This window comes from Epinephelus lanceolatus, chromosome 13 (genome assembly GCF_041903045.1).
Source record: "Epinephelus lanceolatus isolate andai-2023 chromosome 13, ASM4190304v1, whole genome shotgun sequence".
Classification (NCBI taxonomy): domain Eukaryota; kingdom Metazoa; phylum Chordata; class Actinopteri; order Perciformes; family Serranidae; genus Epinephelus; species Epinephelus lanceolatus.
Genome location: NC_135746.1, coordinates 10,831,153 through 10,843,425, shown reverse-complemented (window position 1 = coordinate 10,843,425; position 12,273 = coordinate 10,831,153). Strand labels below are relative to the sequence as shown.

General features: G+C 41.1%; 1 protein-coding gene across 1 annotated transcript; it reads left to right on the top strand.

The window, feature by feature from the left end:
* The first annotated feature begins 2,535 nt into the window (after window positions 1–2,535).
* Window positions 2,536–6,435, top strand: LOC117271174 (C-C motif chemokine 14). The gene is made up of 3 exons (XM_033649281.1): window positions 2,536–2,736; window positions 4,582–4,693; window positions 6,119–6,435. Exons 1-3 carry the CDS (start codon window positions 2,652–2,654, stop codon window positions 6,213–6,215), a joined length of 294 nt encoding a protein of 97 aa, XP_033505172.1. The 5' UTR covers window positions 2,536–2,651; the 3' UTR covers window positions 6,216–6,435.
* The last annotated feature ends 5,838 nt before the right edge of the window (window positions 6,436–12,273 follow it).

Here is a 12,273-nt window from a genome sequence, read left to right as displayed (position 1 = left end):
ATCTATTATTACTTAACTGGGGCACAGACAATTCTCTGTGGCTTTCACATCAGGCTTTTAACGTGCACTATTAGCACGAAGACCTACAAAAAGTAAAGCACCAGAATTCAAATATAAACCACTCCTGTGACAAATGTACTGATGGGAGTAAAGTAATAAGTATGAAGAGGCAAAGTCAACGCAATGAAGGAGGCTGGGGTGGTGGATGGGTCAAACAAACACAGGACTTTCCCCCAGGAGGCAAGTGATTAGCCCCGTTTCCACCAAACACTTTCAGTATGGTACCTTTGGAACCAAAAGTAACCCTTCAGACATGGTACCTAGACCCCTGTGTTTCCATTCTCCATGGGATATTTAAAAATAGCAGGTTTGTGCATTTAGTCCCTCTCAGGCAAGCTCACAGAAGTTCACAGAATTGATGCTCTGTGACGCTGTTTTTTGTGAGGATTCGAATATATGCCGTTCACATAACCTGGCTGAATTATAAAAAATGCTTTAAGATCCACTCTCTACTAAAAGTGTATGTCATATAAAAACTAAAGTAATGGTCAAAGCTGTCACAGTGAAATTTAAGATGTGTTGACTGATTCAAGTCGTCAACCTTAAAAGTCCCCGGCAGTCGGCCCAGTGACTTGAGGTTTTTTTTTTTTTTCAGACTACAGCTGCTGCGAGAGGCAGCAAAACACAGCTGTCATCAGTTAAAAACACACCTTCAGGTATGTAGCTCTGTTGTAATGGAAATACAAATTCCTGACATAAATATTGTACCAATTTTTTACAAGCCTCTTGACACTAAAATGGCATTTTTAGTCCTGTCTCTGTCTCAGGAACACACTCTTGAGAGATCTGATGATCATGTGCTCAGCTGATATCGCATATTAAGCTAGCAGATAAAAAAAAAAAAAAAAAAGAGCGACAAAATAAGAAGCAAACACTGAATCTGTACTGTCTTTAGTGTCGTGTAGGTGGCACAGTGATGCAGTGGGTGGCATTATCGTCTCACAGCAAGAGGGTTCCTGGTTCGAACCCAGGGTGGGGGAGCCCCTCTGTGAGGAGGAGTTTGCATGTTCTCCCCGTGTCAGCGTGGGTTTCCTCCAGGTACTCCAGCTTCCTCCCACAGTCCAAAGACATGCAGGTTAATTGGTGACTCTAAATTGTCCGTAGGTGTGAATGTGAGTGTGAATGGTTGTCTGTCTCTATGTGTCAGCCCTGTGATAGTCTGGTGACCTGTCCAGGGTGTACCCCGCCTCTCGCCCAATGTCAGCTGGGATAGGCTCCAGCCCCCTGCGAATGGGATAAGCGGCTACAGAAAATGAATGAATGTTTCTAGCGTTGTATTGGTCAATTTCCTACCATTGACACAGCTTATAATACATCATCTTTTGTTATAGTATGTTTGCCTAACCTATGTTACTTCTACACGCCTAAACCTGACCTTTGTAACTTAACGTTAGGTATGTGGCTTGACAACACCATTCCAGGGGCACTAATGGTTAGAAATCTTACAGACTGTTGTATGTGTTTTCATAAGACATAATATGAACCACTGTATACATTGCACAGGTTATGGTACTGACCATGAACCACACTGTTTACAGTTCAAATCAAGCTGGGGGCCTTCCCCACCTCCGTCCTCTCATTTCCTGTCATCTCTTGACTGTCAAAAATCTCTAAGATGACATAGACAGAATTAACACATACTGTATGTACCATGTCTAACAACATACATAAAAGTACATACATAAAAATATACCTCTCACTATCAATTCTGCGTCCCTAACCTATGCCATTTGTCAGTATTAATATAACATCAATATAATCATAAATATACAAACAGTAAATTGACCATGTTCCTAAAAAGTCACAAAGCAGAACGAAGACTTGTGGACAGACTGTTGTAAGGCCCTTGGGTTTCAATGAGTTGGAAAGAAGATTTAAAAAATAAAACTCTATAAGAAGTTAAGATCTTAACCTGCTCAGTGTAGAGAATACTGTAAATTTTGAGAAGAGTGACAGATTTTAACTGCTGCTCAAAGACATATTGTGCCTTGTTTGCCTGTTATCCATATGTTTAAACCTCTAGCTTAGATTGAAGATGTTTCTTTTATCATGTCTCATCATCATTTTTATCATATCCTTCAAAAAAACCACATGAACCAGCGACGAGGAAAGCAGCTACAGAGTTTAAACCACAGTGCATCTGCAGACTGCACACACACAAACACACACACACACACACAGTTAACATTCTATTTCATAGAATCTGCACTCACCCACAGCGTCCTCTCTCCTCCACCCCTCACTCTTCTTCCCCCAACCTCTGTATTTACTGAGAAGTGTTGACCACATGACCACAGCTTGTTTGCATGCTGGGTAGTTTCAGATTGTTGTGTTTTTTTTTATTATTGTGTCATGGAACCTGCTACCTATGCCTGCAGCAACACACACACACAAACACACACACACACACACACACACACACACACACACACACACACACATTATGCTTACTATTAAGTGCACAAGGGGGAATGCACACACAGCATAATAAAAGTTGAGGGGCTGCGAGTGAAGCAGACAGAAGGAAGACAGACACCTTTAAGAGCACAAGATAAACGGGCAGGTCAGATAAACAACAGGAGCCAGTCAAGATGATGATGATGATGATGAAGAACCCCATCACTCTGTTGACTTTTGTCTTGCTTTTCTCAACTGTCACTGTCCTGGCGCAAAGTGGTAAGCTGGCTACGTTACACTTTTTTTCTCTTAAAGGCCAAATTTATCCCTGCGTCACTGTAATAATTTCTTAATATTTTCATTAGGGTCCGATTAAGTGTTTGTGATACAAGGCAATAATTATAATATATAATGGAGAGAGGTTCAACTGTATATAATATATGCACCACTGTCCAAAATAATAATGAGCAAATAGAATCATAAATAAACTTAAAGTGCCATTATTATTACTGCCTTTTCTAGTATTACGGAGTATTGCAGTTCTGTGTGGTTTGTCAAAGTTGTGTTGCCGCACCCCAACAGAACATGACTCAAATAAAGTCTTTATTACATTATATAAGTCAGATAGCCCACGGGAAATCTGTGTAAAATCTCATTTATGTTGCGCTGCCTGTGTAATCTATGTAGACAGAAGTCGTTTTACAGCATATTTGTACTGCACACTGATTTGGTTTGCCAATGTTAACTCCATGGCCACGGTGTTGATCTGACATCAGGTCAAAATAATCAGTGACATGATAATTATGCTACAAAAGGCAAATAATCATTACCGAATGTCATCACAAACACAAACAATGGAACAAACTGCCATTACTTTTACTGCAGTCTCGTTTTACAGTGTGCTGCATTTCTGCGTGGTTTGTCATTGTGGTGTTGCCGTAGCCCAACAGAACATGGCTAACGGGCATATTCAAATAATGTTAATGTCTTTTTTGCATTATATTAATCAGATAGCCCACGTGAAGTCTGAGTAAAGTCTCATTTATGTTGCACTGCATGTGTAATTTATGTAGACAGTAGTAGCTATACAGCATATTTATATTGTGTGCTGATATGGTCCGCTAATGTTGACTCCATGGCTATGGTGTTGATCTGACATCAGGTCAAAATAATCAACGATATGGTTCCATAAATCTAGGTAGTAATTATATAAATATATTGAGGGGGACACATAAAAAAAACATTAATATTAAGAGAGATAATTTGCTATGCTACAAAAGGCAAATAATCATTGTCAAATGTAATCATGATCACTGATGACATAATCACAACTACAGTTTAGTATAACAGTGTACAGCAGTTCTGCGTGTGGTTTGTGCAAGTGGTGTTTCCACACCTCAGCAGAAGCTGTAGCTCGACTGCTGTGTGTACAATCAATGTCAAACACTACTGTCCCTCTATTTCAATACTATCAAATGTATTACGAAGTGGAAAACTAGAGTGTTATATGACTGTTTCATGGGCTGTATCTCTGTAGATTTTTATAGTTGTTGTAAAGTGTAAGTGTGTCATAAGAAAAGTCACCATAAATGTCACAGTTTATAATAAAAAAGTGAAAACTACATGTCTCATAGTGTGTGCACATTTCCTGTGCGGCCCTCAATCATATGCTTGCTACCTAAAATGGCTCTCAGTCATGATTCAGTCATTTCCTCCAGACCCCACTTGAGGGTTAGGTTGCAAAAGGTGTCAATTGAAAATGCACCTCTCAACCACCACCACCATCATAGTTACACAAGTGAAGACAGCCCTGCTATTTAAAAAGCAAACAAAAGCTACTAAAATGTCTGAAATATTGTCATAAATAAATTAACACTGGTTTAAAAATTTTAACAATATTCACTTTATGTGTTTTTATAAATACTGATAACATTTAAATGGTTTATTTTTGTTACTTTGAATCGTATCAGAATTAAGATATTCAGCAGGTTACAGCAGTGTTGTTCTCTAAATGGAACAGAGTGTAAAGAGAAAATGTTGCCTTGGCTCTTCCTGGGGTCCATATTTGTTTAATAGTGTGTGTTTAGGTCCATTAACATTCCTGTTTGTTTCTTGGTTTCTCAGGCAACTTTTCTCCAAAAGAGTGCTGTTTTGACTTCTTCTCCACACGGCTGCGTAAGGACAAGGTGGTGAACTTCAAAAACACAGACACGCGCTGTGCAAAGGAGGGTGTGCTGTAAGTGTCTTATCCTCTCTTGTTAAACTTTATACACCGAGAATCAAAATCAGTATCAACCTTATTCGCAGTGTTCTAATGTTGTAATATTCACAAAAAAAATGACTCCGGTTTTCCAACCCAGATGAAAATGTTTGACTTGAATGTGTCTCCAACCCACAGACACATGACATTTGTACATTATTTTGTAGTGGGTGCACTGAAACTTAATGTGTCTCAGCAACACTGCGGTGAATGTGTGGCTAAGTTGAGCACAGAAACCACTTGGTTATGGTTAGAAAAAGTTTTACACCAATGTTTAGTGGCACAAAAGCTGCTGGGAATTGCTGCAGCTGCAAGTCCAGTGAAAAACACCGGTTTGGTGCCACAAACACTGGTGGAAACATCGCAAAGGGTCGCCAAAGGACAACTGATGTGGTTAGTCTCGAACTATGGTCTACAGTGGTCTGCAATGTGTCAGTTGTCTCGCCTAGGTGACAGGTCATCAACCATCTCCTCCACCTCTCAGTAACAACTACATCAGTGGTTGTCAAATGGTTTGCCGTGATGCCAATCTAGGCGTGTCGTGGGATATTGTGATAACCACGCATTTTTATTGCAATATTCACACCCACTTCTTATTAAAAAAAGGCAAACCCAAGCTGAAAAATAAAATAATAAAATAATATTAAATTAAATTAAATTAAATTAAATTAAATTCATAACCTTAACCTTAATTTTAAAAAACCTTCAGGACACCTATTGGTCACCGTTCGCGTGTCACATCAAAAGCCCTGATTGGCAGCTAGTGTAAGGGATGATAACATTTAAAATGAGAAAGCTGTGAGTGGAACAAAAGATAGCCAAAAACCAAAACCAAAACCACTGACCTACATCACTTCAGAAACGTTCATATGATACATATTAAACTTGCAAATGTAACATAATTTCTAGAAACATATAATTCCAACATTTCTGGGCTGGGTTTTTAGTATAAGAACAAATACACAGGAAGATTCATGTATCACGTACATGCATGTGCAGTAAGTAAGAATATAGATTTACACATAAATAAATGGTCACAAATGTACACTATAGTCTATGTGGTGCAGGCCTATTCAATTAGCGGCCGTGGGCCACATGCAGCCCAGAAGCAACCTCTGAGTGGCCTGGCAGGGATTGGTACCGAGACCCCGGAAGTTTTGGTTTCATGAAGCAATCTCTCTCCTGCTCTCTGCATGTATGTATGTGTGTGTGTGTACATATATATATATATATACATATACTCAAAAAAAGTAGATAGGTTGCTCGCTGCTGAAAATGTGGCCCATTGACATTTTCTGGTTTTAAAATCCGGATGTAGTGATTTTACAACAAACATCACATTGTCTGTCACAGAACTGTGAAACTGAAAAATGGCATCAACAATCTTTTTCTCTGTTTCAGCTTTACAGTGAAGAATGGAGCTAAATTCTGTGTGGACCCGTCTGAGCAGTGGGTCAAGAACATCATCAAGGCCAAACTGAAACTCCAGACCGAATGAGCTAACTTGTTAAAAACTCACTGAGCCGAGTGGAAGCGATGGCGTAGTGGCGATTCATCTTCATAGCTTTCTCTATTTTTATACAAATTATTTTTCTGTTAGTCTGAAGATAAACGCAAAATAACTCCTGCTGCTTTTTTATTATCTATTCTTTTGACTGTTTTAATGTGATGTATCCAAAAATTATTTCCTGACACAATGATTAAAACTTTGCATATTATTATTTGTCTGTTTGCATTGAATTCATGCACATCACGTTGCTGCTGAACAACAGTGACACATCAGAGCTGATGTGGTTTCTGGCTAAGAAAGCCACATCACAAGTGCTTGGCGGAGACAATCCCATTTAACTCTTTAGTTTGCAGTTTAATGTAATGCACTATTGTGGCCAGCAGATGTCGCTCTACTCTCTGTATAAAAGTATAAATGCTTCATATTAGTTTCCAAAACCAGGTTTTTATTGCTCTGTGTCGACTGCAGCATAAATGAGGAATTGTTTAATCTCATTTTTAATTGCACTTTTTAGAACGGCAGCTCAGTGAGATGATGTTTCAGTATCTTAACTCTGTTTTTCATCAGCTAAACCACAGCGTAGTCAGTCATGGAGTCAAGTGCCGAGTCGAACAACTTGAAGCCCTCTCAGATGGCCTCTGTCTGGGGTCAATGCTAAAATGAAACACACTCGAGGGAAAATACCATATGTGACAAACACTACAGATCAGACAGTAGGCGGCAAGTGTTACTCCCAGTGCTCTTACTTTGTTAGACTTCCTTGACATATCTAGACAAACTGACCCGAACATCTCCTCCAGTCCCAGAACAACACCTCAGATGACGTCAATACTGTGACATCATCGCCCAGCTTTTCTTTAAATAGTGTCCCAGATTTGTATTTTTATACACTGCCACTCTTCATGCTACTCCATGTGTGTGTGTACATACAAAATCTTATGAGCACAATGGCTCAGCAAAAGCTCATGTCAAAAGCTTTACACTCACACCACAGGTGACCCATTACAGGAGATGGTCTAATTAGATCTTTGGAGGACCTTGCTGCATACATTTACATATTAATGTGGGGAGAAAAAAAATCAGGGCAGCTCGAGTGCTTCTTATTTGCAATTGTAAAGATCATCAGCCACCACGTTAATAAATAAGAATGATTAACGGCCACTGTATCTCACTTAAATGTTTGAGATTTTGCTGTTGGTTAAGTGAAATAGTCATTCATGAGACAACCAAAGGAGTCTTGGAGATGTCCTATTAAATTAGCATATAAGCATGTCTGAAAGCATGACCTACCTGTGGCAGAAAGAAACGAGGACACAAGCAAGCAGCCCGAGGGTTTTACAGTCACCAGTGACGGAAGAAGTATTCAGTCTTTACTTAGGTAAACGTACAAATACAGTAGTAGTGGTAGTAATAGTACTAAAGTATAGTACTTTACTAATAGTAGTAAAATTACTCCATTACAATTAAAGTTCCTTCATTAAAATCCTACTCGAGTAAATGTATCATCAGCAAAATGTAGTTAAGTATCAAAAGAAGAAGCACTCATTCTGCGAGGGATTTCATTATAGTAAATGGCATTATTAGATTTCGTATGCTACTGATGCAACATTAACAACATTTTAATGTTGTTGGCAGTTGAGGTAAAGCTACTACTTTATAACAGGTGTCGAATATAAGGGTCAGACCCCACCAAAGGGTCACAAAATATATCGGAGGGGTTGTGAGATGAAGCAGTTAGAAGATGGATGGATAAAAGAAGAAGAATTTACAGTAACAACAATTAACACACCTCCACACCTACTACCAATTTAGAGTCACCAATTAACCTGCATGTCTTTGGACTGTGGGAGGAAGCTGGAGTACCAAGAGAAAACCCACGGTGACATGGGGAGAACAAGCAGGTTCCGCACAGAAGGGCTCCCCCACCCTGGGGTTCCAGCCCCACACCTTTCACTGTGAGGCAACAATGCTAACCACTGTGCTGCCAAGTTTTAAAACAGTAGAGTATTAAATATCAGTCAAAAAATTCAAGATATACAAGAATCCATCCACTATCCATTGATCTGGGTCAATGCATTGATTCAATAACCAATGATCCGATACTGTCAATGCAAAGGTCCTTTGCAAATGAAGTCATACATCATGCCTTGTCGAGATGGAGGGCAGGCAACTGGAGGCAAAGACTACCAACACTGCACAACTGCCTAGGATTTGTGTTGTCTGCAGCTGTTCACTTGATCAGATTGGGAAAAAATAACTTTAAGTCCAGAATATACACCGAATACACCAATCAGCCAAAACATTAAACCACTGGTGGGTGACGTGAATAACACTGATCTTGTTACAGTGCAATGTTCTGCTGGGAAACCTTTGGTTCTGACATTCATGTGGATGCTACTTGATGCACTCCACCCACCTGAACACCATTGCAGACCAAATATACCCCCCTCATGGCAATAACACTTGTTGATGGCAGTGCCCCCCAGCAAGACAACTCATCATACCACACCACAAATGCTGCTCAGGAATGACCCAAAGAATGGGACAAAGAGCTCAAGGCATTAACTTGGCCTCCAAATACCCCAGATCCCAATCTGATCAAACATTTGAGGGACGTGCTGGTACCCCAGAGGTACCCCCGATCCATGGTGGGTGCTGCTTGGACAGGAATTGGCTCTGACATGTCAAGGCATGGACACATGACCTCTGGAGTAGGGATGGGCAGCACAAGCAAAAACACTATTCGAAAATCATGGCAACTATTCAACAATTTTTCGAATAACCACGCACACAGAGATCCATTCATCATTACGCCAGGGCCACACCGCCCGCGGAAGTGCTGCGAAGCGCAGCGCACCGAAATTCTTGCACGAGCCGGAGCACTTCCGTTCACATCAGACGCGCATTTCTCCACACTGGTCGACAAGCAGTTCTGCTCCCAGCTGTTGTCTCCATCACCTGGCTTGCTCGCGGCTTGCGCAGAAAATAGACCAGACACCAAAACGATCGCTGCAGGGCGCGAGCCAGCCACGGAGCTGCGTGGCGTGGTGCGGCGCTGCCCGTGTGGATGACACAATCAGTTAACATGGGCGCCGAAAGGAAACTGGCCTCACTTCGAGGCTATTCGCAGTGCTTCCGCGGGCGGTGTGGCCCTGGCATTACAGTCCCTTGCCGCCTCCTGTGTGCCTCGCTCTCAAATGACTGTGCATACTTGTTGTAGACTTGTGATACGCAAACTTTGCCTCACAGAGTTTGCACTGCACCTCATTTTTGTTTATTTTGTCGAAGTTGTTCCACACAGAACTTTTTGATGACTGTAGTAGTCTCTGCATGTTTCTCCTGTTTGTAGAAGAGCATCAACCTAGCTGGTAGCCCATCTCACACCGCTGTAGCAATCCTATACTGCCCTCGTGCGGTTAGGAGCTGAATTGCATGTCAAATAAAAGGGGGGAATAAGATGGCGAATAGTAACAGTCGCATTAAAAAATCGATTTTTCAAAAATAAAACGACTCTTCGAAATTCGAAAATCGTGACCCATCCCTACTCTGGAGGGTGTCAACTGGTGTCTGGCACCAGGGCGTTACCATCAGATCTTTTGATTCCTGTACGATGTGAGGTGGGGTACCAGCACATCCCACAGATGTTTGATCAGATCGGGATCCAAAAAATTTGGCCAGGTCAACACCTTGAGCTCTTTGGGGGGCCACTAGCCACTGTTTCACTGGGAACGGTGGACCTGGTAGGTACAAAATAGTAGCTAAAGTTAGGTAACATTAGCCTGACAGCTGTGCAGAGTTTAAATGTAAAAGACAGTTATACTCAATCACATTTACTCACCCTGCAACAAACAAGACAGCAGTTGTTTCCATCATGGATCCAACCGCACACAAAATACCTTGTCATAGTCCGCCAGACTCTTGTACACTTCTATCGGCTAGCCGTTTAACGTTAGTAAGATCAGGAAGTCTGGGGGATGAGGTAATTTGTAACAATCATGTCCACACCAGGCAAATGGGTCAAGGGAAAAATAACCTTTATTCGTTTTGTATGTATCACATCCAACCTGAGTTTTAATTTTCTGACAATACCTGTTGCCTGGAGGTTCATCTAACCCTTCTGTGTAGCTACGTTCCTCTATTTACAGTTCACACAGTATATGGATTTATCACTTCCTGCCTTTTATCTGAATTTCATGCTTCATAACAGTCAAATGATTGCAAACAAGCTATACTTACAATGGTAAATGTACTTGGTCACAGTCCTTAAGTTTCAGTTTGAGCTTTAGAAAGGACTATTACCTTCTCTAAAGAAACGTGTGTGTCTGTCAGAGCAGATTTATTTGGTATATTTTTTTTAGATGTAGTGATACATGAACACATGTAAACTAAAGAAGCTTCACTGTTGGCAAGCACAAAAAGAGCTTGTTCCTGCTGCTTTATCCGAACAATAAAATCATGTCTGTTCCTAAAAAGCTGACTAAAAAGCACAAACCGCTGTGATACACTCGTCTGGGGAATATCTGTGTCGTTACAGAGGAAAAATGAAGAAAAGGGAGAACAGGGAAACATAAAAGCCAGCAAGAGTCAGCTGGAGAAGAAAGGCGAGAGAAAAACAAAGTGTGAACAGTGGAGTCATTGTGGTGATGAACTAGTCCAGGGTGAGGGACACAAGGGGATGTCATCTGGAGCACACACACACAAACACACACATATAGACACACACTATGCTCACCATTAAGTACAGAAGGGGGCATTATATTGTAACTCTAACAAGCCCAACAGAGGTGCATGTCTGAGTCAGTGCTACATCTCTCAAAACCAACATGTCACTTTAAGACGGACGCCGTATAACTTTTCTTATCAGGTTGTCATGGTAATAAGCATCAGCACATGACACTGCGTGCCTTTGGCTGAACAGTCCAATGATGATCTGAGTTCAGTGGTCCAGATTTCTCTGAGTGCTTCGCTGTCAGACACATGATAACGCCCGCTTTGCATGACAAAGAGGAGTAAAACCACCTTCTGCAGCAGCAGCTATCATTTGTGTTCCAAAAGAAGATTAAAAGGAAATTAAAAGTGGGAATTGAACAGAAATTAAGAGAGAGACGGGGAGAAAGACAGATCGATATCTTCCGTATAATTATCTACAGCTTCCTGGGTTGCTAGGAGACCAAACGGAGATGAGAGAGAGGGAAAGAGTCGAATGAGACAGAGAGAGAGAGAGGCTCAGAATAATTTCAGGGTTGCACTGATTTTCTTTGTGTTTTTTTGCCACTTGTGTTGAAGTAGAGCTCACACCGACAGTGAAGAGAAGAAGAGGAGGTGAAAAAGTGAGATAGAGGGAATTAAATGAAAGTCAGGGAGGAAGGGAGGAGGGTGGGTGAGGGGACAGAAAGATATGTCTGGTCTTTAGGGGATTTGGTTGCATGAATAATTACTGAGATATTGATACTGCCTTCACGGCTCCCCCTCCTCCTCAGCGTTTTCTGTCATCCATCGTCCTGACCGCCCTCCACTCATTTTTATCTTTTATAATCCCACCTCCACTTTGTCCAAGCTTCTCTTCACTCTTCTCCTTGTCCTGATTTATTCCTCTTTATTGTCTCTCTCCATCTTTGTGTACTTTCCCCATGTTCCTTCCCCATAGACCCTTTTAGGGCCGACGTCACGATTACATCATTTTACTAGCTAGAGGCAAAATCTGCCTCTCCCCCACAGGGCTGTGGGCTACATAGGAATTTTAAAATGTGGTCTTGTTATGTTATTGGGAGCCAGAATAGAAGAGTCATGGCTCAAAACTTAAATTTTATCACATACCAGTCGCCACTGCTTGTCACCATAAAACAAAGACAACTATGGTTAAATGGTAAGACGAAAGGACTGGACGGAGGCAATCATTAAAATCAGGTTTGGGAAAAAGTATTTCCTGTTGTAGGGATGAATAACGTTATGTGTATTAAGGGTTATCATGTCCACCTCATCAGAAACTGGGGAGGGATTAAGAGGAATATTGGATTTCTCTGAAACGCTAACTTTTTAGCACATT